The following is a 27,191-nucleotide window of genomic DNA, read 5'->3' as shown; positions in this document are numbered from 1 at the left end:
CTGATAGTATTCTTGTCCAACACCTATTTTCACTGGACTAAAATGACATTTTATACTGGCTAGGGTCCAGTTATACCATGTCAGTGTAATACACTGGTTACAGGACCTGTTGTGCCAAAATAAGTTGTTATGATCATCCTATTTCTTGTAGAACATCTATGTTCAATTAGAAATAGAAGAATGATTATGTTGGCTGTTGCTTGAGTTAAATAATGTTTTGACTTGACAAATACAGACATATAATGGACATGGGCAGCACTGACCGAATGACAATTACAGTGTGCCGTCGTTAAAAACTTTTCAGGTAAATAGCAGGAGACCTTGGCAGCCATGTTGAGCTATGCAACTGGATTTCAGTGTTGCAGAGACTTCATTATAGGAACTTAGAATTAATTAGGGGGAGGGTATGTTAATCCAGCCCAACAGGAAAGAAAAGGGCACTGAAGCCTTCAAAACAGAGTGTCTAAATTTACTGCCCCATTTTGACCACGTATTACCAACTGCCCTAGGAATCCCTCATGGTCTTTAACTGCTGCTAAGGAGACTCTTCAGATTAACTCGAGCCTGTAAAAAAAAATCAAGACTGAATGGGGACATTTTTATCAGCAGGTGAAAGCATAATTGACCCTGTCGGGATATTAAAGAGTCTCTCCATGGAAAGTGTCAAATTCCATGTGAAGAATCAGAAGGAATGCTCCCTGTCCCCTATGAAAAGTTTGCCCCACAGTCCCCCATAAGATCTGCCCATACTCTCCTTCCTCCACACCGACATGAGTGGTGGTAGGCTGAGAGACAGTAATAACAATATGAAGGATGAGGAAAGTGGTAAAGAGAGTTCTACTCTAAATGATTAACCTTCAAATCACTTCAATTATTAGACAGGATATAACAGTAAGTAGGTAGACGTTGGAGACTTTATGGCTAGATTTAAGAAATCAAAAAGCATTCAAGCTTGTTCTGGGAGTTGTACTTAGGACCTTGCTAGTATTGTGTTGTGTCAGACTGTACAAATACAGAGATTTAAAAATGTGGCAAAGGCAAAAGTGGTTTTAAATGCAAGAAGTTAACTTTCAAATAGATTAGAATTAACAGACTTGTATATATCAGAAAGGCAGTAAACTTCTTGAATACGCCAGGGATTAGCTTTCTGCAGCAATATTTTCTAGGACCAACAAAGGGGCAGACACAGTATTAGATGTGGCAAAGTATAATGAATCAGATTTAGTTCACAGACAGAATTTAAATAATCCATGATTATAACATGATTACATTCAAAATTGTGATTGAAAAAGAGAAACGTGAAACAATAACTAAGATTCTCGGTGAGGCTGAGTTTAATGGGATAACATAAGGTAAAGACTGTCCATGTAAACTGGGAAAATCCATTAATGTGTAAAATGACAGAAGTTAAGTGGGAGGCATTCAAAATGTAATGTGAGACAGTTTTAGTTTATTCCCTGAAAGGCAAGAGTCTTGCTTGCCAATTAAAAAAAAGTAGGAAGAAACATAAAACTAAAGAAAAAGCAAACAACTTTAATCAAAAAGCACAGATTCCGGTAAATGGGAAATATACGAAGAATAGCAAAGGGTGATGGCAGGAGATACAAAAATGGGAGACAAGAAGAAACTGGCAAGGGATATCAAAACCAACACAGGAACATTTTACAATTACTTCATAGAAACCCTACAGTGTGGTAGTTGGCCATTTAGCTCAGTGATCCTCAAAAAAGCATTGAACCTTGAACCACACCCTACGGTATCCTTCTAACTCTGCATTTCCCATGACTAACCCACCTAGCTTGCACATCCCTGGACACTATGGGCAATCCACCCTAACCTGTAGATCTTTGGACTGTGGGAGGAAACCAGAGCACCCAGCAGAAACCCACACAGACATGGGGAGAATATGCAAACTCCATACAGAAATCAAACCGAGGCCCCAGGTGCTATGAGGCAGCAGTGCTAACCATTGAACCATCATGCCACTGAAAATGCTTGCAAATCTTCAGCCTTGCATTCTGCACCTATGTGTCAGGCTCCCCCATTATTGAGGAGGAAGGATGTCTATGGCAGGACTGCAGAGTTTGGATCTGATCCATTGGTTGTGGGATCACGTAGCTTTGTTTATTATTTGCTATTTATGCTTTTTGGCATTTAAGTAGTCCTGTTTTGTAGCTTCACCAGGTGGATTTCATTTTTAGGTATGGTGAGAGATCAGAGTCAAGATTAGAGTGATGCTGGAAAAGCACAGCAGGTCAGGCAGCATCTGAGGAGCAGGAAAATCGACGTTTCATCCTGATGAACGGCTCCTGCTCAAAACATTGATTTTCCTGCTCCTTGGATGCTGCCCGGCCTGCTGTGCTTTTCCAGCACCACTCTAATCTTGACTTCATTTTTAGGTATGCGTGGTGCTGCTCCTGGCATGCCTGCCTGCCCTCTCTATTAAACTAGAGTGGACCCCCTAGCTTGATAACAACAGTACAATGGGACTATGCCAGGCTTGAGGTTCCAGTTTGTGGTTAATTACAAGTCTGCTACTGCTGATGTCCCATACCACCTCATAACTAGCTTTGAATTGCTAGATCCATCTGAAATCTATCACATTCAGCATGGTCATAACATTTTGCAAAACATCCTTACGGTGAAGATGTGACTTCACCTTCACAAAGGCTCTGCCTTGATCATTCATTCAATACAGTCATATACAAAATGCAGATTTTGTATATACTGAGGCAGATTTGAGAAGTGAGGCTAAGTACTTCTTTCCCTCTTGCTGGTTCCCTTCCTACCTGCTACAGGGCCAATCTTACAGCTGTATCCTTTTGGACTCAGCCAACTTGACCAGTAGCTGAACCACTCTTGACAATAGACATTGAGATACCCTATCCAGAGTACATTCAGTATTCTTGCCACACTCAATGCTTGCTCCAAATTGTGTTCAAATGGAAGAGAACTCACTCAAGGTGAAGAGAGAAATGTGGATCTATTCAAAACTGATAATCATATAATCAATAAAATAAGGAGGTGATGGGTGTGCTGAATGATTATATTGTGTCGATATTCACTTTTGAGGAAGTAGTTAGTATGACAGATAATGCAAAAAAAAACTACTATTGAATCAGGGTCCCATCAAAGTTATGATTTGGAGATGCTGGTGTTGAACCGGGGTGTACAAAGTTAAAAATCACACAGCACCAGGTGATAGTCCAACAGGTTTATTTGGAAGCACTAGCTTTCAGAGCACTGCTCCTTCATCAGGTGGTTGTGGAGTACACAATTGTAAGATACAGAATTTACAGCAAAAGTTTACAGTGTGATGTAACTGAAATTGAAGATTGAAAAAGGTCCGGATTGTTTGTTAAGTCTCTCATCTTTTAGAATTACCATGTTGGTTTCAGCTCACATATCAGTTTGTGGGGTGAATTTGTACTTGCAAAATTACATTTTACTTTGTTCAAAAACTGCATGAATCCAGGTAAGATTTTGTAAATCTGTTTTCAGATTAGAATCAGTCTGACCATTGTGGCACAGACAGTCTCACACATGGATGTTCACACCTTCAATACCTTATCTGGGTCGACATGACACCAATTGTTAAAGTGCACATGAGAATGTAACTTTTAAAAGAAGTTTTGTGATTTACATATGAAAGAACTGAAAGCAACATGGTCATTCTAGAAGATGAGAGACTTAACAAACAATCCAAGTCTTTTTCAATATATAATTTCAGTTTCATCACACTGTAAACTTTTGCTGTAAATTCTGTGTTTTACAATCTTATTCTCCACAATCACCGGATGAAGGACCAGTGCTCCGAAAACTAGTGCTTCCAAATAAATCGGTTGGACTATAACCTGATGTTGTGTGATTTTTAACTTTGTCCACAAAAGTTAGTACACCAAGGATAAAAATAATGAAGAAAATAGTGGCACTGAAGCATGGTAATTCCCTAAGACTAGATGATTTCCATTCCAGGAGTTTAATATTGAGAACATTACAATTGCCCAAATAAACTGTCATAGAAGTTTATTAGGGCAATTGTAATGTTCTCAATGTTAAACTCCTGGAATGGAAACCATCTGGTCTTGGGGAATTATCTTACTTCAGTGCCACCATTTTGTTCATTATTTTTATCATTAGTATATTAACTTTGGTGGGTGCCTAATTCAATAGTAGTTTTTTTGAAAGATTAATGGTAATCTTCCAAAATTCTTTCCATTTGAGAACCATTCCCTTCGATTGAAAAAAAGCCTGCTTGTTATTCACAATTTAAGCGAAAAAATGAAGGGCAACCTGAATATTATTCACCAATTGGTTGAACATTTGTTGTTAGAAAATTGCTACACTGTATTAGGGTTATAATGATTGAATACGTTGTAGATTTTCAGTCATTTTGATAGTCGACATGGAATTTGTAGTAAAAAAGCATGCCTGACAAACCTGAACAAATGTTTTGAAGACATGGCTAAAGTAGTATACTTCGATAAGAAATGTCTATGGGTGTTTTTTATGTGAATTTACAGATGCACTTGATAAAGTCAGTCACAAAAGATCATGAGCTAAAATCGAGGTTCTTAAAGCAATAGTTATCTTGTTAGAAAACTAGCTGAGTAGTGTGAGGTAGAGAGAAGGGAATGGATTAGTGCTGTCATTGGCAGATTGTGATTAGTGACATCCCATAAGGATTTTTTTTGGTTTTGTTTTTAAAAGTACAGCACAGAAAAGACCCTTTGGCCCACGATGTTGTGCTGAGGTTCAATCCTAATGTAAAATATAGTAACTGAACCTATGCACCCCTCAACTTACTGCTATCCATCTGTGTTGGGGCTTTAATAATTCATATTTTTAACGATAGCATAGAAAGCCAGGTATTCAATTTGCTGATGACACAAAGATAGATAACATTATAAGAAGTGCAAATGGAAAGATAAAATTACAAAAAGATATTAGGAGGTTAACGAAATGAAAAACATTGCAGCAAATGGATTTCAAGGTTGGCAAATTTAAAGTCACCCACTTAGGATCTAAAAATTGCGGAATGAAGGTATAACAGGTGAAAAGTTAGAAACATAGACAGGCAGACACAGATGGAATTCAAACCAGATAAGCAGGAGGTGATGCACTTGGACAAGACAAACAAGACATGATGCTGGAAAGCACTGAAAATCTGAAGGTTCTTGGTATGCATGTCCACCAGTCCCTCAAGATAACAGAACAAATGGATAAAGTGTTTAAGAAGGAATATGGGATATTTGCCTTTATTATCTAAGGCATAGATTTTAAGAGCAGGGAGATTATGCTGGAAGGAAAGCAGAAATTGCTGGAAAAACTCAGCAGATCAGGCAGCGTCTATGGAGATAAATGAGAGTTAATGTTTTGAGGCAAATGATTCTTCCTCAGCACCCTTCCTTAGGTCACTTGACCCGAAATGTTAACTCTGATTTCTCTCCACAGATGCTGCCAGACTTGCTGAGTTTTTCCAGTAATTTCTTTTTTTTTATGATTTACAGCATCCGCAGTTACATGGAACAAACATAGAATAGTACAGCACAGTCCAGGATCTTTGGCCTTCAATGTTGTGCCGACCTTTGATCCTACTCGGAGATCAAACTAACCTACGTACCCTTCAATTTATTATCATCCATGTGCCTACCCAAGAGTCACTTAAATGTCCCTATGTATCTGTCCCTATGCACACACTACTCTCCGCGTATAGAACCTACCTCTGACATCCCCCTGAAATCTTCCTCCAATCACCTGAAAATTCTGCCCCCTTGTGATAGCCATTTCAGCCCTGGGAAAAAAGTTTCTGACTATTCACTCTATCTATTGTGAACTAAGTAACTTGAGTCTCAATTTAGGTAGAGCTTAAGATTAAAAATGGCAGGAGATCTCAGACCTGTGTTATGCTCCTCTTGCTCAATGTGGGAGCAAGAGGAGCAGGAAGTGTGCCCAGCTGCAGCTCTTGTTAGACCACATGACGGCTCAGGAGCTGCAAATGGATTCACTTTGGAGCATCCGCGATGCTGAGGGGGTCGTGGATACCACATTTAGTGAATTGGTCACACCTCAGATTAGGATTGCTGAGGGAGGAAGGGAATGAGTGACCAAAAGGCAGAGAAAAACCAGGAAGGCAGTGCTGGTGTCCCCTGCAGTCATCTCCCTCCAAAACAGGTATACCGTTTTGGATACTGTTGGGGGATATGGCTCACCAGGGGAGGGCAGCAGTAGCCTGATTCATGGCACTGTGCCTGGCTCTGCTGTACAGAAAGGCAGGAAAAAAGAGTGGAAGGGCTATAGTAAGAGGGGATTCAATTGTAAGGGGAGTAGATAGATGGTTCTGTGGTCAAAAACAAGACTCTCAAATGGTATGCTGCCTCCCAGTTGTATCGGTCAGGGATGACTCGGATTGGCTGCAGAAAATTCTTCAGGGGGAGGGCAACAGCCAGTTGTCATGTTGCATGTAGGCACCAATGAAAGATGGGATGAGGTCCTACATGAAGAATTTAGGGAGTTAGGAACCAAATTAAAAAGTAGGACCTCAGAGGTAGTAACCTCAGGATTGCTACCAGTGCCACGTACTAGTCAGAATTGAAAAAAAAGAATAGGCAGGATGAATGAGTGGCTTGAGAAATGATGCAGGAGGGATGGGTTCAGATTTCTGGGACATTGGGACCGGTTCTGGGGGAGGTGGGACTATTATAAATTGGACGGTCTACACCTGGCTGGACTAGACCCAATGTCCTTGGGGGTGCTTCTGCTAACGCTGTTATGCAGGGTTTAAACTAATGTGGCAGGGGGATGGGAACCAAATGAGGAGGTTAGTGGACAGGAAGGTGGGAGGAAGGAGGTAGCACAGTTCTCCTTCCGGATCCTCCGCTCCACACTCGCAGCAATGTACCGGCACCTAACCTCTCTACAGTCAGCCCTGCCTCAGCTGAGGACCGCACTCTCTCAGAACCGCAAAGGAAAGAACGCCTCATCTTCCGCCTCAGAACACTTCAACCCCAGGGCATCAATGTGGACTTCACCAGTTTCCTCATTTCTCCTCCCCCCCCCCCCTTACCTCAGTTCCAACCTTCCAGCTCAGCACTGTCCCCATGACCTGTCCTACCTGCCAATCTCCCTTCCCACATATTCGCTCCACCCTCCTCTCTGACCTATCACCTCCATCCCCACCCCCATTCACCTATTATACTCATTGCTACCTTCTCCCCAGCCCCAACCCCACCCCCCCTCATTTATCTCTCCACCCAAGAGGCTTCCTGCCTCTATTCCTGATGAAGGGCTTTTGCCCAAAACGTCGATTTTCCTGCTCCTCAGATGCTGCCTGACCTGCTGTGCTTTTCCAGCACCACTCTGATCTAAACTCTGGTTTCCAGCATCTGCAGTCCTCACTTTTCCCCAGGAAGGAGGTACTAACTAAAGCCTGTGAGGAACTAGATAATGAAGAGAGCATGACTAAGGGGAAGAGTAAGCAGGAAGTTGAGGGTGAACACAGAGGGACTGGTGGTCTGAGGTGCATTTGTTTTAATGCAACAAGTATAGCAGGTAAGGCAGGTGAACTTAGGGCTTGGATTAATACCTGGGAATATGTGTTATTGCTATTACTGAGACTTGAGAGAAGGGCATGATTGGCAACTAAATATCCCAGAATATAGATACTTCAGGCGGGATGGATTGGGAGGTTAAAGGGGCGGAGGAGTTGCATTACTGGTCAGAGACGATATCATAGCTGTGCTGAAGGAGGGCACTATGGACGCCTCGAGCAGTGAGGCAATATGGGCAGAGCTCAGAAATAGGAAGGGTGTGGTAACAATGTTGAGGCTGTACTACAGGCCTCCCAATAGAGAACATGAGACAGAGGTACAAATATGTAAACAGATTATGAAAAAACGTAGGAGCAACAGGATGGTGGTGATAGGAGATTTTAATTTTCCCAACATTGACTGGGATTGACTTAGTGAACAAGGTCTGGTTGGAGCAGAATTTGGAAGGAGCATCTAGGAGTATCTTCTACAACAGTACAGAAATAGCTCAACTCAGGAAGGGGCCATACTGGACCTGATGTTGGGAGAGGAGTTCGGCCAGGTGGTTGAAGTTTCAGTAGGAAATTCCATTGGGAATAGTGATCACAATTCCAAAGACAAGAGTAGTTCTGAAGGAATAGTGCAAAATTGGGGGAAGGCCAACTCTCGCAAAATTCAGCAGGAGCTGGGGAATCTAGGTTGGGTGCAGCTGTATGAAGGGAAATCCACATTCGATATGTGGGAGGCTTTTGAAGAGAAGTTGGTTAGAGTTCAGGAGAGATATGTTCCTGTGAAAATGAGGGGAAAAATTGCAAGATTAGGGAACTATGGATGACAGGTGAAATTGTGAAACATGCTAAGAGGTAAAAGGATGCTACATAAAGTCTCAGCGAATGAAGACAGATGAAGATTTGGAAGAATATCAGGAATATAGGACCAATCTGGAACGAGGAGTCATGAAATATCATTAGCGAGCAGGGTTAAGGAAAAGTCGCAAAGCCTTTTATTCATATATAAGGAGCAAGACGGTAACTAGGGAAAGGGTTGGCCCACTAAAAGACAAAGGAGGAAAGATATGCATGGAGTCAGAGAAAATGGGTGAGATTCTTAATGAGTACTTCGCATCAGTATTCACCAAAGAGAGGGGCATGGTGGATGTTGAGGTTAGGGATAGATCTTTGATTAGTCTAGATCAAGTCGGCATAAGGAGGAAGGAAGTGTTGTGTATTCTAAAAGGCATTAAGTTGAACAAATTCCCAGGTCCGGATGGGATCTATCCCAGATTATTGAGAGAACGACAGAGGAAATAGCTGGGGCTTTAACAGATATCTTTGTAGCATCCTTGAAAACAGGGGAGACGCCAAAGGACTGAACACTTGCTAATGTTGTCCCCTTGTTTAAGAAGGGTAGCGAGAATAATCCAGGTAATTACAGACCTGTGAGCCTGACATCAGTGGCAGGGAAGCTACTGGAGAAGATATTAAGGGGTAAGATATATACCCATTTGGAAGAAAGTGAGCTTATCTATGATAGGCAGCATGGTTTTGTGCAGGGAAGGTCATGTCTTACAAACCTAATAGAATTCTTTGAAGAGGTGACAAAGTTGATTGATGAGGGAAGGGATGTAGATGTCATATACATGGAGTTTAGTAAGGCATTTGATAAAGTTCCCTGTGGTAGGCAGATGAAGGAGGTGAAGTTGTATGGGGTCCAGAGTTTTTCAGCTAGATGGATAGAGAACAGGTTGGGCAACAGGAGACAGAGAGTCATAGTGGAAGGGAGCTTCTCCAAATTGGAGACCTGTGACCAGTGGTGTCCCACAGGGGTCCCTTTTTGTTTGTGATATTGCCCCATTAGCAAGTTTGCAGATGACACTAAGGTTGGTGGAGTAGTAGATAGTGAAGGGGACTGTCAAAGAATGCAGCAGAATATAGATAGATTGGAAGTTGGGCAGAGAAATGGCAGATGGAGTTCAATTCGGACAAATGCAAGGTGATGCATTTTGGAAGATGCAATTCAAGAGCAGAGTATACATAAATGGAAATGTCCTGGGGAAAATTGATGTACAGAGAGATCTGGGTGTTCAGGTCCATTGTTCCCTGAAGGTGGCCACGCAGGTTAGTAGAGTGGTCAAGAAGACATACAGCATGCTTTCCTTCATTGGACGGGGGATTGAGTATAAGAGGTGGCAGGTCATGTTATGGTTGTATCAGACTTTGGTTCGGCCACATTTAGAAAACTGTGTACAGTTCTGGTCGTCACATTACCAAAAGGATATGGATGCTTTGGAGAGGGTGCAGAGGAGGTTCACCAGGATGTTGCCTGGTATGGAGGGTGCTAGCTATGAGGAGAGGTTGAGTAGATTAGGATTATGTTAATTGGAAAGAAGGCAGTTGAGGAGGGACCTGACTGAGGCCTACAAAATCATGAAACGTGTAGACAGGATGGATAGCAAGAAACTTTTTCCCAGAGTGGAGGACTCAACTTCTAGGGTCACAAGTTTAAGGTGAAAGGGGAAAGGTTTAGGGGAGATATACAGGGTAAGTTCATCACGTAGAGGGTGGTGGGTGCCTGGAACGCGTTGCCAGGAGAAGTGGTAGAGGTGGGAACAATATCTTGTAAACCTCTAGAGCCCTGTCTGATCCTTGCCTCCTCAACCTTAAGTACGCTCCCTTCTTCCTCTTGACTAGATATTCCACATCCCTTGTCACCCAAGATTCTTTCAACCTGCCATCCCTTCCCTGCCTCAGTGGGACAAACCTGTCTAGCACTATCAGCAGGTGCCTCCTAAACAATCTCCACATTTCTGTCATGCATTTCCCTGAGAACATCTGTTCTCAATTTAGACATCCAGTTCCTGCCTAATAGCACTGTAATTCCCTCTTCTCCCAATTAAATAGTTGCTCATACCTTCTGGTCCTATCCCTCGCTATGGCTGCAGTAAAGGTCAGGGAGCTATAATCACTATCACCGGAATGCTCTCCCACCAAAAGATCTAACACTTGGTCTGGTTCATTGCCAAGTACCATATCCAGTCTGGCCTCCCCTCTCGTCGGCCTATCTACATATTGAGTCAAGAATCCTTCCTAGACACACCTGACAAAAGCTGCTCCAACAAACAATTTGAACTAAGGAGGTTCCAATCATTATTAGGGAAGTTAACACCACTCATGACAACTACTCTATTACTTCTCCACCTTTCCAAAATCTGCCTCCCAATGTGCTCCTCTGTGTATCTTTTGCTGTTGGGGTTTCTTTTAGAGGTTATGCTGGAACTGTACAATATATTGATCAGGTCACAGCTCGGGAATCCTCATTCCAGGAATGATACAATTGCACTGGAGAGTGTGCAGAGGAGATCTGCTAGGATGTTACCTGGGATGGAGTGTTTCACTTATGAAGAAAAGTTGGACAGACTGGTGTTGTTTACCTTAGAGTAGAGGAGATTGAAAGAGGTCATGATTGAGAAATTTAAAATTGTGAGGGGTATATATATATGGTAGACAGGAAGGAACAAAAGCAAAATTTGCTGGAAAAGCTCCATAGATCTGGCAGCATCTGTGGAGAGAAATCAGAATTAACATTTCGGGGCAATTGATCCTTCCTCAGATCTCAGACAAGGAAGAAACATTCTTCCCCTCGGTGGAGGGATTTAAGGTAAAGGGTTTATATGAAGATATGAGAAAGAACATTTGATCCATGATGAGAGTCTGGAACTCATTGCCTGTAAGGGTGGTAGAGACGGAGACACTCATAATAGTGAAGAAGTATTTAGATGTGCACTTGTAATGCTAAAGCATACAATGTCAGAGATAGGTTCTTGACACAGAGTATGGTGGGTGTGTGGAACGCACTACCAGCAGTGGTAGTAGAGTCAGATACATTAGAGATATTTAAGTGTCTCTTGGATAGGCACATGGATGACAGTAAAATGTAGGGTATATAGGTTCGTTTGATCTTAGAGTAGGACGAATGGTCGGCACATCAAGGGCCAAAGGGCCTGTGCTGTGCTATACTGTTCTATGTTCTATGATCTATGTCATAAGCCGAGTGTTGGAAAATGGAATCAGAATAAGTAGGTGGTTGTTTTTGACTGGCACAGACTTGATGGGCCGAAGGGTCATTTTCTGTTCTGTTGATCTCTCTGATTCTATGGAACCATAAAATTATCTGAAAGACCAACAAAATATTGACATTTATATTGAGAAGTTGAGAAGTTTGTGGGCGGCACGGTGGCATAGTGGGCGGCACGGTGGCACAGTGGTTAGCGCTGCTGCCTCACAGCGTCAGAGACCCGGGTTCAATTCCCGCCTCAGGCGACTGACTGTGTGGAGTTTGCACGTTCTCCCCGTGTCTGCGTGGGTTTCCTCCGGGTGCTCCGGTTTCCTTCCACAGTCCAAAGATGTGCAGGGCCAGGTGAATTGGCCATACTAAATTGCCCATAGTGTTAGGTTAGGGGTATGGGTGGGTTTCGCTTCGGCGGGTTGGTGTGGACTTGTTGGGCCGAAGGGCCTGTTTCCACACTGTAATGTAATGTAATCTAATCTAATACAAGAGATTAATAATCATCTTTCAGCTACATAAAGCCCTGGTTATATCCCACTGAGAGATTGTGTTCAAGTCTGGAAACCATACATTAAAAGGAGGATATAACTGCAGTGGTATGTGCCTGAAAGAGAATACCAGAATGATACCTGAACTCCAAAGTTAAATTATGAGGAGTCGTGGCAAAGTCGCTAATATTCCCAGGGATTTTGATTGAAACTTTCAAGATGTTCAAGGAAACAGCTGGGGTATGTAGAGAGAAACCACTTCTGCTGTTTGGGAAGTATCAGACTAGAGGGCAATGTCTCAACCTTAGAGACAGATCTTTAAACAATGTAACTAGGAAACATTTTTAAATGCAAAAGATGAAAGTTTGGAACTCTTTTCATAAAGAAGACCTGATGCTGGATCAATTCTTAAATTCAAAATCTGAGTTTACAGTTAATTAAAATACATTAAAGGATAAGGGACAAAGGTACAGCTGCAGATCAGTCAGGGTATCACTGAATAGCAGAATAGATTTGAGGGGCTAAATGGCCCAATTTGATTCTTACATTATTGCTAGACAGTCATGGACCACTTGATTTTCAGAAAGTAATTTATAACTCCAACACTCATTAATCCCCTTGTCACCTCTAAAATGATCACTTCCAAACTAAACCAGCTGCCTTCCGATCTGTCACCATCCATTAACTTCAGTTTATTCAGAATTCTACTGTTCAGGCCCTATGCAGCTGCAGCTCACTGATATCCCCCATCTTTGTTGACCCACTTAGGTTCCTGGTTCCTAACACCTCAAGTTTAAGATTTTTTATCTCCACATTTAAAACTCGTTATAGACTTGTTTCACACCCACCCTGTCAAATTCCTTTATTAATCCCCTCTGCCTTGCTATCTCCCTCTTCTTAAATTCCAAAAATATTTACTTTTTTTGCTCATTACTGTCTTTTCCCAATTATTCTTCAGTGAAGGCTTTGACATTTTTTTCTGTACATTAGGTTCAATTAAAATTGTAATTATTTCACGGTTTGCCTCACATCCTTGCACCATATCCTGAATAAAAAGAGTAATAAGGTGATCTGCTTTCAGTGTCCAGTGTCACATAGTCAACATGCTGAGATAACTCACACTCTTATTTTGTCTTCCTTTGTGGGAAGTGATCAGTCTCTGACTGGGATCTCACTGCACAGGTGAAATCCATATTTTAATCTGGGAAACTGCTTCCTTTTTCAAAACAAAACTTCATAGAAATATTAGAATTCAAAAGTTCAAAGCCAAATCTCAGTGCCAAAATTCAAATCTCAGTTCTGGTTGCATACCTGACATGTTTCCATTTTCATGTTTTTTCAGATGTCTGTCCAGATTGGTCTGTTGACCAAAGCACCTATCACACAGGTGACACTTGAATGGTTTCTCCTTGTTGTGAATGTTGCGAACATGCCGTTGTAGATTGGAAGAGATACTGAATGAACGGTCACAGTATTTACACCTTTTAAAAAGAAATGCTGGATGAGTAACATTTCTTAAAATCAAGAATTGTTCATGGTGTAACTTTCTGTTTTGAATGATAAAATGTATGCAAAATATTTTGCATAGAAGCAATTAAGTCAGCAATTGAGATCTTGTACACTATAATGTCTAGAAACAAACTAATTTGGAAGTTTAATGTGGTTAAATTATATTTAGGTGGAGTCCTAGAAGATAGTCTTAAAATATTATAGGGCTTAAAGCAAGAAGAGCTAATTTCAAAGAAATTTAAAACTATTGGAAAACTTCTATTAAGTTTATTTCAAATCAGTCATCATCTTTTGTACTGTTCAAAGCGTGTTATTTCAATGGCATCTTAAAAGTTATAAAGAGCTCACTGACTGCCTTTTGGAGACCAGGAGAGAGGAGTAAACTGGGCACTCTTCAGAGAGCAGCTTTTATTGTTCAGTTCATTCAGAGAAATGTGGCTGGAATACTCTGCAATCCATATACACTAACATAGTGCACTCAACAAATGTTACAATCCTGGTTACTGCTCTTTGCCTGCTGCATACCACAATCAATTATAATATCTACACATGCAAAGGAATGGTATGGTCAGGTTGTTTGTTTTTAACCAATATTCTTTAGGCCTCAGGATGTAGTAATTGATGGATGATTTTTTTGAACATTTTTTTCCAGAGTATAGGACAGGGAATGAAACAAAAACTAGTTTCCTCACTTCCCTCCAAATGAATATTGGTCATAATGAAATGTTGGATCCTCTGGATCTCTTGTATTTTCACCTGATGTTAATGGGAGCTGCGAGATAGTTCAGGTCAATGTTACGTTTGAAAAAAAAGCTGGCTTCTAATATTAAAGCAATTTAGAGTTTTCTGGACAAATGGTAATTAAATTTATATGTTGATAGGCTTAGATAAAATAGGATGGTGGGAGGATCATTAACAACAACTTAAACAAATTGAGTTGTATGATGCATTCCTGTACTGTGGTTTCTATGGAATTCTATGATTTGTGCCTCCCGAGCAGACAGATGGATGGAGATGCAACACTGAATAACACAGGCATGTGAAGGGCTCTGAGAGATAATGAACTACAGAGTCTTCAGGAGGTAAATTACACAATCAGGGCACTTGGCCCACAGCATTTGCTTCTTCTTTTCTATGCGTTTGCGTGTGCAGGGCCTCAATGATTCAATATCTTTGGTAGCATAACACATTTAGAAATTGTTCAGCTTGCTCTATCCCATGTGATGCAGCTTCTAAAGAATGACAAACAAGGCCAAGATTTTTCATGCAAAATTATGTCCTGTGATTACATCTTTTCTTCTTCTACGATTAGCCTGTTCAATTGCCAGTCCCAAAGGAAACACTGTTATCTTCCAAGAAAGATTGCAATAAACAGAGTAACTGTTTAATTCTGTGCCAGTGTGTGCAGTTTAGTCTATCAAGCTGGTACTTGAGGCATCAGTTTTCATACCCTCCGGTCATTTGGAGTCCCTTGAGACTTTACTGTATTTCTCCATAGCTGTTACACAGACATAAAATAATTATTCTAACTGCTGTTTCTGGCCGATTACCAGCAGACTTCATCACCCTTATTTTTCAACTTACTTCCTCTTGTTGACTTCAAAAAATACATCTGTCACATAATGAAGCATGGCGATTTTTCATTGTGAAAATTATTTAATGCAGTACTAATTGTTTCAGTCTCACAAAACATTAGAAAACATGTAATCTGTGTCATGCTTACAGTTCTAGATAAACCATGGAAGGTGTAGGTCTGGTTCCTAACTGCCACACATATTCAAGAGCGGTACAGCCTTGAGGCAGTCCGCTTGGAATGTCCCAAATCACTTTTCTCTGTCTTATCATTGAAAATCTCATTCCTGATTGCGCAGCCTATAATTTGCATTGCACAGCATTTTAGAATCTTTCTACTGTTACAAGAATCTCTGTAGTCATTAACTATAAGTTGCCCTTGGCTAGATTTTCTATTAGCAAATGGTACGTGCACACACAAAGATGTTGCAAACTCCTGTTCTTTCTCCTAAGTGTTGGGGTAGGGAGTTAAGTTGGAAGCAGACAAATGATTATGTGCATTTGCTGAAGACTAAATTAATTAAACACCACTCATTATTGTTCAATAATGAAGAAAACCTTCAACTAGCTGGCTGCCCGTGCACCAAACTGGGGTTGTGGATTAGCTGGCCATTACAGAACTCACCTAATTTTCATATTAAATAAGTGGAAGTGAGAATCAGATTGTTTCTATATTGGGCTACTGAGCAACAGTGCCAGCTTGGAGCCTGGGGCTAGGACTGGGAAAAGGGGTTTTCATGGTGTGCAGGTTGGAAATCTACCACAATTTGTTTGTTACATTTGCACATGTGTTACTAGTTACGTCTTTCTGTGAATTGTAGGGCGTTACAGTCTGCAGAGAAGGTAAGTGGATTAACAGATAACACATGGCCCCTGCAATCTTCTGGACAGGTTTTATTAGCCTGAAGAGTTGGAGAGGAATTTTCCAGAATTCTTTTCTCTTTATTTATCCTGAATTTTCCTCTGCATTTTTGACTCTCCCAAAGATTAATTTAACTGAAATGGGTGGGGTTTGGGTGGTGATGTTGGCAGGGCAGAATTATGGTGTTTGTGGCAATTATAGTGTGTCTAACCAGAAATAAGCATTGGGTCATGATGAACAAGCTATAAGAAGGGACAGATAGACTGGTCTTTTCCTTCCTGCAATTGTCGTAGTTTTGTATGAAAACTTAGGAGAGCAAACAATGTGGCAATTTAATAGACATTGAGAGATATTACTGTGCAAAAATAACAATAAGACCAATTAAAATCTAGGCATCAGTTGTATACGTTAATGAAAGTTCGAGTCATTCAATAAAGAATTGCATTTGTAAAGTGCCATTCATGAATCCAGGATGCTCCAATGCAATTTCCAGTGAATAAGATACTTTGGAAGTGTGATTACTATTGTAAAGTAGAAACTCAGCAGCCAATTCACACATATAAACATTATGTAAAAAGCAATGAGATAAAGACCTGATAAAATGTTTTTGGGCTATTAATTAAAGGATAATATTGGTCAGAACATTGGAGATAACTTTGGTGGGATTGACTTGCAATCATGTGGAGGTGTGTGTGTGTTTTTTTAAAGAGTTTGCAAAGCACCTTTCGAGCTCCAGCTCACTACCGGAAGTTTTGGAGAGATGGTGTAATTTACACAAAGACTGAAGTCCCACAATAAATCCAGATGATTACTGAATAACATCCAGGAAAATATTCCAGAAAACCATGATGGAAAATTCAATTAGAATTCAAAGGACCTCAAAACTTGCACACATGGGAGTTGCCATCTGTTTATCAGTGTATGTTTAAAACAAGTTGTAGCTACAGCCTAAGATTTTTAATGAATTTTCAATAAAATGCAATGATAATTGAGTTATGTTTGCCACAAATATTCCAATTTGTGCTTTAAAATACTTAATTACAAGGGAACTAGTTTTTTTTATTCATTCATGAGATGTGGGCATCATTGGCTAGACCAGCATTCATTGCTCATCTCAAATTACCCAGAGGGCAGTTAAGAGTCGACTACATTGCTGATGTTCTGGATGTAAGTTTGCTCTCTGAACTGGAAGATTAGTTTTCACACGAGGTAACATCATCAGTTGAGCCTCCAGTGAAGCTCTGGTGGTATGGCCTGCTTTTTATTTATGTGTTTAGGTTTCCTTGGGTTGGTGATGTCATTTCCTGTGGTGATGTCATTTCTGGTTCTTTTTCTCAGGGGGTGGTAAATGGGATCCAAGTCGATGTGATTGTTGATAGAGTTCCAGTTGGAATGCCATGCTTCGTGGAATGCTTGTGCGTTTATCTGTTTGGCTTGTTCGAGGATGGATGTGTTGTCCCAGTCAAAGTGGTGTCCTTCCTCATCTGTATGTAAAGATACTAGTGAGAGTGGGTCATGTCTTTTTGTGGCTAGTTGATGTTCATGCATCCTGGTGGCTAGTTTTCTGCTGCTTGTCCAATATAGTGTTTGATACGATTCTTGCAAAGTATTTTTTAAATGGCATTAGTTTTGCTTGTTGTCTGTATAGGGTCTGTATAGGCAAGTTCATTAGCTGCTGTTTTACTGTGTTGGTGGCAGCTAATGAACTTGAAAGACCCTATACAGACAATAAGCAAAACTAATGTTATTTGCAAAAACTTGCAAGAACTGAAACAAACACTGCATTGGACAAACAGGCAGAAAACTAGCCACCAGGATAAATGAACATCAACTAGCCACAAAAAGACATGACCCTCTCTCACTAGTATCTTTACATACAGATGAGGAAGGACACCACTTCAACTGAGACAACACATCCATCCTAGGACAAGCCAAACGGAGACACACACGAGAATTCCTAGAAGCATGGCATTCCAACCAGAACTCTATCAACAAACACGTTGACTTGGATCCCATTTACCACCTCCTGAGAGAAAGAACAGGAAATGATATCACTAAGGAAATGACATCACCAAAGAAATGACATCACCAACCCAAGTAAACCTAAAAACATAAATAAAAAGTGGGCCATACTACCAATGCTTCACCGGAGGCTCACTGATTATGTTACCTAATATGGTGATGAAATGTCAGAAAATGAACCTTCCACCTCAGCGAGCAAACTCACATCTAGAACCTGAACCTGAGCTACAAATCTTCTCAGAACTTGCTAACATGTTGCTGTGGGTCTGGAGTCACATGTCAGCAAGACTGGGTAAGGACAGCAGCTTCCCTCCCTCAAGGACATTAGTGAACCAAGTAGGTTTTTCCAACAATTAACAATGGATTCATGGTCATCATTAAACTCTGATTGAATTCAAATTCCACCACCTGCCATGGTGGGATTTGAACTTTGGGTCCTCAGAACATTACCTGGGTCTCTGGATTAACAACCCGGTGATAAAACTACTAGGCCATTGCCTTCCCATTAAAGGATTGTACATTCAATAATGACATGTTGTTAGTTAAATTTCATATGTTTGTAAAACTTCACAATATCCTGTATATTTGCTGTGCCAATTTATAAGGGATCCCTTGAAAACTATCATTCAACATAGTTCTGAGTATGTGCTGTGTAGTACAATGTGTAAATTAATTTTTCTTGAATTTGGGTATGTCCTTTAATTTCAGGGGTGTGACAATTTTTTTTGAAAATACTTGATGAACACTTCAAGTAAGGAAGCAAGTTCTACATGGCAACAGATCTGAGCTGGGATGTTCTGCCAATTCCCATAATATGCTTATTTTAACCTGTATGGTTGCTCTCCAGTGTGTGTCCGAAGGTGCCGGGTCAGGTTTGCAGATCTTGGGAAAATCTTACCACAGTATCTGTTATGGGAAGAGAAACAAGATCAGACAGATTGTTACAAGGAACAGACATGGAATTCCATCCTGCATTACTTTGTTTGGTGCACAGGGAGTAGGAAAAGAGTTTTTTTTTAAAAACACAATTTATTTATAAATAATGATTCGAGTGGTTAATTTCATCTTGAAAGGAAACCTCTTTTTCTAATTACAGCAATCTGAATATCATTAGAGAGGAAACTAAAAAGAGCTTTTCCTGGCAAATAAATACTTTGGCTGTCACCTCCTGAAACCAGGAGTGAAAGGAGGTTTTCAGAATTGCTCAAGTTCCCTGCATACAAGGTACACACAATTGGACATCCACAACTGCTTTTGTTTTTATGCTAATATTCACTTATTTCAGGCTGCAGAGCATTCTAAAAGCCAAGGGTGAACAGCCAGTTGTCTTGGTGCATATAGGCACCAACAATATAAGTAAAAAACGAGATGAGGTCCTGAAAGAAGAATTCAGGGAGCTAAGAGAGAAGTTAAAAAGGAGGACCTCAAAGGTCGTGATCTCGGGATTACTTCCAGTGCCATGTGCTAGCCAAGTAGAAATGAAAAAATAGGCAGGATAAACACATGGCTTGAGAGATGGTGTAGGAGGGAGGGGTTCAAATTTGTTGGACATTGGGAATGGTTCTGGGGAAGGTGGGACTATTACAAAATGGGCGGTCTACATCTGAACCAGACTGGAACCAATGTCCTTGGGGGAGATTTTACTACTGCTGTTGGGGAGGTTTTAAACTAATGTGGCAGGGGCTGGGAACCAGAAGAGAAAACAAGTCGGCAGCGAGGTGGAAACTGCAGACTGTAAGAATAATGAAGATAGTGTTAATAAAGGGAAGAATAGGCATACAGTAGTTGAATGCAAAACAATTGGTGGCCTGAAATGCATCTAATGCAAGGAGCATAATGTGTAAGGCAGATGAACTTCGGGCTTGGGTTGGTGCCTGGGAGTATGACGTTATTGCAATCACAGAGACTTGGTTGAATGAAGGGCATGATTGGCAACTAAATGTTCCAGGATATAGATGCTTCAGACAGGACAGGGAGGGAAGTAAAAGGGGGGGGTGGGGGGAGGAGATGCATTGCTGGTCAGGGATGATATCAAGGCTGTGCTAAAGGAAGACACGATGGAGGGCTTGGGTAGTGAGGCATTATGGGTGGAGCTGAGAAATAAGAAGGGTGCAGTTACATTGTTGGGGCTGTATTACAGGCCTCCCAACAGTGAGCGTGAGGTAGAAGAACAAATAGGTAAACAGATTATGGAAAGATGTAGAGGCAATAGGGTAGTGGTGATGGGAGATTTTAATTTTCCCAACATTGACTGGGATACACTTAGTGTCAGAGGTCTGGATGGAGTAGAATTTGTAAGAAGAGTCCAGGAGAGTTTTCTAGAGCAGTATGTCAATAGTCTGGCGAGGGAAAGGGCCATATTGGACCTGGTACTGGGGAACGAGCCAGGACAAGTGGTAGAAGTTGCAGTGGGGGATTTCTTTGGGAACAGTGACCACAATTCTGTAAGTTTTAGAATTGTAGACAAAGATGAGAGTGGTCCTAAGGGAAGAGTACAAAACTGGGCCAAGGCCAGTTATATCAAAATTAAGCAGGAGCTGGGAAATGTGGATTGGGCACAGCTATTTGAAGGGAAGTCCACATTTGATATGTGGGAGGCATTCAAAGATAAGTTAAAGATAGTGCAGGATAGGCATGTCCCATTGAAGGCAAAGGATAGGAAAGGCAAGATTCATGAACTGTGGATGACAGGAGAAATTGTACGACTAGCCAAGAGGAAAAGGGAAGCGTACATAAGGTCCAGGCAGCTAAGAACAGAACGGCTCTGGAGGAATACCGGGAGAGTAGGACAAGTCTTAAACGAGGAATCAAGCGGGATAAAAGGGGTCATGAAATAGCTTTAGTGAGCAGAATTAAGGAGAATCTCAAAGCATTTTATTCTTCGATAAGAAGCAAGCTGGTAACTAGAGAAAGGATTGGTCCACCAATGGGTAATGAAGGAAGGCTGTGTGTCAAACCTGAGTGAATGAGTAAGATTCTGAATGATTACTTTGTATCAGTGTTCACTGAGGAGAGGAACATGATGAATGTTAAGATAAGAGATAGAAGTTTGATTAGTCTGGATCACGTTGACATAAGTAGGGAAGATGTGTTTGGGTATGCTAGAGGTTATTAAGGTGGACAGATCACCAGGACCAGATGGGATCTATCCCAGGTTGTTGAGGGAGGCGAGAGAGGAAATAGCTGGGGCCCTGACAGACATCTTTGTGGCATCCTTAAACACAGGTGAGGTGCCGGAGGACTGGAAGGTTGCTCATATTGTCCCCCTGTACAAGAAGAGTAGTAGGGATATTCCAGGTAACTACAGACCAGTGAGCCTGACGTCGGTGGTGGGAAAGTTGCTGGAGAAGGTACTGAGGGATAGGATCTATTTGTATTTAGAAAAGAATGGGCTTATCAGTAATAGGCAACATGGTTTTGTGTGGGGGAGATCGTGCCTTACCAACTTAATAGAGTTCTTTGAGGAAGTGACCAAGTTGATAGATGAAGGAAGGGCTGTTGATGTCATATACATGGACTTTAGAAAGGCATTTGATACGGTTCCCCATGGTTGACTAATGGAGAAAGTGAAGTCACATGGTGTGCAGGGTGTTCTAGCGAGGTGGATAAAGAACTGGTTGAGCAACAGGAGACAGAGAGTAGTAGTTGAAGGGAGTTTCTCGAAATGGAGAAAGGTGACCAGTAATGTTCCACAGGGGTCAGTGTTGGGGTCACTGTTGTTTGTGATCTCCATAAATGATCTGGAAGAGGGCACTGTTGGTCTGATCAGCAAGTTTGCAGATGACACGAAGTTTGGTGGAGTAGCAGAAAGCTTAAGGGACTGTCAGAGAATACAGGAGGATATAGATAGACTGGGGAGTTGGGTGAAAAGTGGCAGATGGATTTCAATCCAGACAAATGTGAAGTGATGCATTTAGGCAAGTCTAATTCTAGAGTGAATTGTACAATGAATGGATGAGCCTTGGGAAAAGTTAATGGTCAGAGAGATCTGGGAGTGCAAGTCCATTGTACTCTGAAAGGTGCTGCACAGGTGGATAGAGTGGTTAAGAAATCATACAGTATGCTTGCTTTCATTGGACAGGGTATTGAATATAATAGCTGGCAAGTCATGTTAAAATTGTACAAGACATTGGTTCAGCCGCATTTTTAATACTGTGTACAGTTCTGGTCACCACATTACCAAAAGGATGTGGATGCTTTGGAGAGGGTGCGGAGAAGGGTGCAGAGAATGTTGCCTGGTATGGAAGGTGCTAGCTATGAAGAGAGGTTGAGTAGGTTAGGGTTGTTTTCATTAGAATAAAGGAGATTGAGGGGGGATCTGATTGAGGTTTACAAAATCATGAAGGATATAGACAGGGTGGATAGAGACAAGCTTTTTCCCAGGGTGAAGGATTCAATAACGAGAGGTCACGCTTTCAAGGTGAGAGGTGAAGGTTTAAGGGGGATACACGCGGCAAGTACTTCACACAGAGGGTGGCAGGCATTTGGAACGCGTTGCCAGCAGAGGTGGTAGAGCAGGCACGGTAGATTCATTTAAGATGCATCTGGACAGATGCATGAGTAGGTGGGGAGCAGAAGGATACAGATGCTTAGGAATTGGGTGACAGGTTTAGACAGTAGATTTGGATCAGCTCAGGCTTGAAGGGCCGAAGGGCCTGTTCCTGGGCTGTAAATTTTCTTTGTTCTTTGCTTTCAATGAAGTCTCTCCCTTTCCTGGTACCCTGCTTTATTCATCATCAATAAAAATATAATTTCCTGCATGGTCCCCACCAATGGCACTCTAAAACTGCGCAACCAGGAGGTGTGTAAGATGACTTGAAGTGATCCAGTTTGCTTTTCCCTCCATCGCTAAAGTGAGGCTTTAGTCTCTGCTCATGATTTCATTACAATTATATAATGGAAATTGATAAATTGCTAATTGAAGAGGACAGCATTTGTGCCACACAAATGCCAGGCTGCCACCATCACCAATAATAGACAATCTAACCACCACCCCTTGACATTCAATGATGTTAACATCACTGAATCTCTTACTATCAACATCCTAGGAGTTATCATGAACTCACCTGGATTTATCTCATAAACACATAAACACAGTAGCTATAAGAGCAGGTCAGAGTCTAAGAATTCAGCAACAAGGAACTTGCCTCCTGACTCCCATCACGTACAAGGCACAAGTCAGGACTACTCCCCACTTTGCCTGAATGAGTGCAGTTTTAGTGACACACAAGAAGCTTGATACCATCCAGGACAAAGCAGTCTATATTTTTTTTAGATTAGATTACTTACAGTGTGGAAACAGGCCCTTTGGCCCAACAAGTCCACACCGACCCGCCAAAGCGCCCCTACATACCCCTACATTTACCCCTTTAACCTAACACTACGGGCAATTTAGCATGGCCAATTCACCTGACCCGCACATCTTTGTGACTGTGGGAGGAAACCGGAGCACCCGGAGGAAACCCACACAGACACGGGGAGAATGTGCAAACTCCACACAGTCAGTCGCCTGAGTCGGGAATTGAACCCGGGTCTCTGGCGCTGTGAGGCAGCAGTGCTAACCACTGTGCCACCGTGCCGCACTTGATTGGCACCACATCTACAAGCATCCACTCTCTCCACCATGATGCTCAATAGCAGCAGTGTGTACTATCTACAAGATGCACTGCAGAAATTCACCAAAGATCCTCAGCCAGGATCACTTCCATCTGGATGGAGGAGAACAGCTGATACATGGGAACACCATCACCTTCAAGTTCCCCTCCAAGCCACTCACCATCATGATCTGGAAATATATTGCTGTCCCTCACTGTCGCTGGGTCAAAATTCTGGAATTCCTTCCCTAATGGCATTGTTGGTTAGTAAGTAGACCACAGCGGTTCAAGAGGCAGCTCACCACCACCTTCGCAAGGGCAACTAGGGATGGGCAATACATGCTGGCCCAGCCAGTGACATCCACATCCCACAAAGTGAATTAAAAAAAGCACATCCCATCACGCTGGAACAGTAAGTTAGTGGAAGAGTCACTGGACCCAAAATATTAACTCTGCTTTCTCTCCTCAGATTCTACCAGACCTGCAGTGTTTTTCCAGCAATTTATGTTTATATTAGTGATTCAGTGCCTTGTGTTCCTCTCAAAAACCACATGTGGATAATATTTGTGTTCTGAAATTATATATTTATACATAGACAAAACAAGAATAGAACTCAATTAAAACCTTTTGATTCTCCTCCAAGTTTATAATTCACAGATGCCAAAATGATTCAACCCAAGCAGTCTCCCAATTTGTTTACTGGGTGTAGTACCAGAAAAGCTGGAGTATCACAAGTAAATGCAATCTTCGTCAGATTGAAGTAGGAACACTGACACAGGCAGCATACCATGTTTTTAGTGAGTCCAGTATTTAGTAGATCACTATCAAAACAACATAGAACTCATTAAATTGCAATTACCACCTGAGGGGTATAGTTCAGTCCACACTAGAAACCTTCCAAAGTGTTCACATTTAAACCAGTTTGAAGGAGTTTATTGTAAGGACTGTGCATTTTAATTTTTGTGTTTTTAAAAACTGGGACCAAAACAAGAAAGAGTTGCTTCAAACACTAGTAGCTGAACTTTAGAAAGCAATCAACCTGGTCCACAAGGTAGATATTGTGTAAACTATTGTTTGGACAAGTAGAAATTGAAGTTAAGATTGCAGACCATCGAGAGCCATATAACTGATGCAGCTCTTGATGGCAATAAGATGTTGATCCGTCTGTAAACTAGTGACACTTATAAGTGACTGAGACCTTTTGCTTGCCAACATTGATGATTGGTTCTCATGTGGCTGAACAGCCTGGAGCTGGAAATAAATTACAGAGACAGAGAGAGAGAAAATGAGGAAAAGAAGTGATCAGATCTTCTCCCACCCCTGAAACTACCTGTTGTCTGCAGTCAAAAGCTCAGTTTATACCCGAAGAAAACTAATTACCTTTCCTACAGCAGTTGCTATGATTTTTGAATTGGTTAAGCAGCAATGTTTTCCAAGTGCTGAACAAAGAGACCTTGCAGCTGAAAATGTGTTGCTGGAAAAGCGCAGCAGCATCCAAGGAGCAGGAGAATTGACGTTTCGGGCATGAGCCCTTCTTCAGGAATGAGGAGAGTGTGCCAAGCAGGCTAAGATTAAAGGTAGGGAGGAGGGAGTTGGGGGAGGGGCGTTGGAAATGCGATAGGTGGAAGGAGGTTAAGGTGAGGGTGATAGGCCGGAGAGGGGATGGGAGTGGAGACGTCAGGAAGAAGATTGCAGGTTAGGAAGGATATTTCTCCTCCCCCCACCTTGTCTCAGTCCCAACAATCTCCAATACATCTCTTCCACTTCCTGCTCCTCCGCTCTTGAGCCCCAGCATCTGCAGTCCTCACTTTCTCCTAAAAGAGACCTTGGAGTGCAGGTTCATAGCTCCTTGAAAGTGGAATCGCAGGTAGATAGGAATTGTTAGGCCACTGTTGGAATATTGCGTGCAATTCTGGTCTCCTTCCTATCGGAAAGATGTTCTAAAACTTGAAAGGGTTCAGAAAAGCTTTACAAGAATGTTGCCAGGGTTGGAGGTTGAATACTCTGGGCCTGTTTTCCCTGTCGCGTCGGAGGCTGAGGGGTGACCTTATAGAGATTTACAAAATTATGAGGGGCATAGATAGGATAAATAGACAAAGACTCTTCCCTGGGGTGGGGGAGTCCAGAACTAGAGGGAATAGGTTTAGGGTGAGAGATGAAAGATATAAAAGAGACCTAAGGGGCAACCTGTTCACGCAGAGGGCGGTACGTGCATGGAATGAGCTGCCAGAGGAAGTAGTGGAGGCTGGTACAATTGCACCATTTAAGACCAATGTTCTGTACAGCCGCAACATAACCTCGCAACTCCTGTACTCAATACTCTGACCAATAAACGAAAGCATACCAAACATCTTCTTCACTATCCTAGCTACATGCGACTCCACTTTCAAGGAGCTATGAACCTGCACTCCAAGGTCTCTTTGTTCAGCAACACTCCCCAGGACCTTACCATTAAGTGTACAAGTCCTGCTAAGATTTGCTTTCCCAAAATGCAGCACCTCGCAGTTATCTGAATTAAACTCCATCTGTCACTTCTCAGCCCATTGGCCCATCTGGTCCAGTCCTGTTGTAATCTGAGGTAACCCTCTTCACTGTCCACTACACCTCCAATTTTGGTGTCATCTGCAAACTTACTAACTGTACCTCTTATGCTCGCACCCAAATCATTTATGTAAATGACAAATTGTAGAGGGCCCAGCACCGATCCTTGTGGCACTCCACTAGTCACAGGCCTCCAGTCTGAAAAACAACCCTCCACCACCACCCTCTGTCTTCTACCAAATGGCTAGTTCTCCCTGTATTCCATGAGATTTAACCTTGCGAATCAATCTCCCATGGGGAACCTTGTCGAACGCCTTACTGAAGTCCATATAGATCACATCTACTGCTCTGCCCTCATCAATCTTCTTTGTTACTTCTTCAAAAAAACTCAATCAAGTTTGTGAGACATGATTTCCCTCGGGTATAGGTTTGCTCGCTGAGCTGTAGGTTTGGTATCCAGTCGTTTCATTACCTGGCTAGGTAACATCATCAGTGGTGACCTCCAAGTGAAGCGAAGCTGTTGTCTCCTGCTTTCTATTTATATCTTTCTCCTGGATGGAGTTCCTGGGGTTTGTGGTGATATCATTTCCTGTTCATTTTCTGAGGGGTTGATAGATGGCATCTAGATCTATGTGTTTGTTTATAGCGTTGTGGTTGGAGTGCTCTGGCATGTCTTTGCTTAGCCTGTCCCAGGATAGATGTGTTGTCCCAGTCGAAATGGTGGGTTTTTCCCTCCGTGTGTAAGGCTACAAGGGAGAGAGGGTCGTGTCTTTTTGTGGCTAGCTGGTGTTGGTGTATCCTAGTGGCTAACTTTCTTCCTGTTTTGTCCTATGTAGTGTTTGTGGCAGTCCTTGCATGGAATTTTGTTGATGATGTTGGTTTTGTCCATGGGTTGTACTGGGTCTTTTAAGTTTGTTAGTTTTTGTTTGAGAGTGTTGGTGGGTTTGTGTGCTACTAGGATTCCGAGGGGTCTTAGTAGTCTGGCTGTCATTTCTGAAACTTCTTTGAT

At 41.9% G+C, this 27,191-nt stretch overlaps 1 protein-coding gene across 8 annotated transcripts in view; it reads right to left on the bottom strand.

Annotated features, from left to right (window-relative positions):
- Window positions 1-27,191, bottom strand: part of mecom (MDS1 and EVI1 complex locus) — a 1,133,356-nt gene that overhangs the window by 40,927 nt on the left and 1,065,238 nt on the right. For all 8 annotated transcript variants that reach the window (XM_043702874.1, XM_043702878.1, XM_043702875.1 and 5 more), the window contains 2 exons: window positions 18,876-18,953; window positions 13,394-13,563 (listed from right to left, as the gene is read on the bottom strand). In XM_043702874.1, the coding sequence (XP_043558809.1) occupies window positions 13,394-13,563; window positions 18,876-18,953 (248 nt within the window). The remainder of the gene's footprint in view (window positions 1-13,393; window positions 13,564-18,875; window positions 18,954-27,191) is intronic.

The sequence above is a fragment of the Chiloscyllium plagiosum genome, chromosome 13 (assembly GCF_004010195.1).
Source record: "Chiloscyllium plagiosum isolate BGI_BamShark_2017 chromosome 13, ASM401019v2, whole genome shotgun sequence".
NCBI lineage: Eukaryota > Metazoa > Chordata > Chondrichthyes > Orectolobiformes > Hemiscylliidae > Chiloscyllium > Chiloscyllium plagiosum.
The sequence above is the reverse complement of the archived record's forward strand: the minus strand, read 5'-3'. Positions and strand labels throughout refer to the sequence as shown.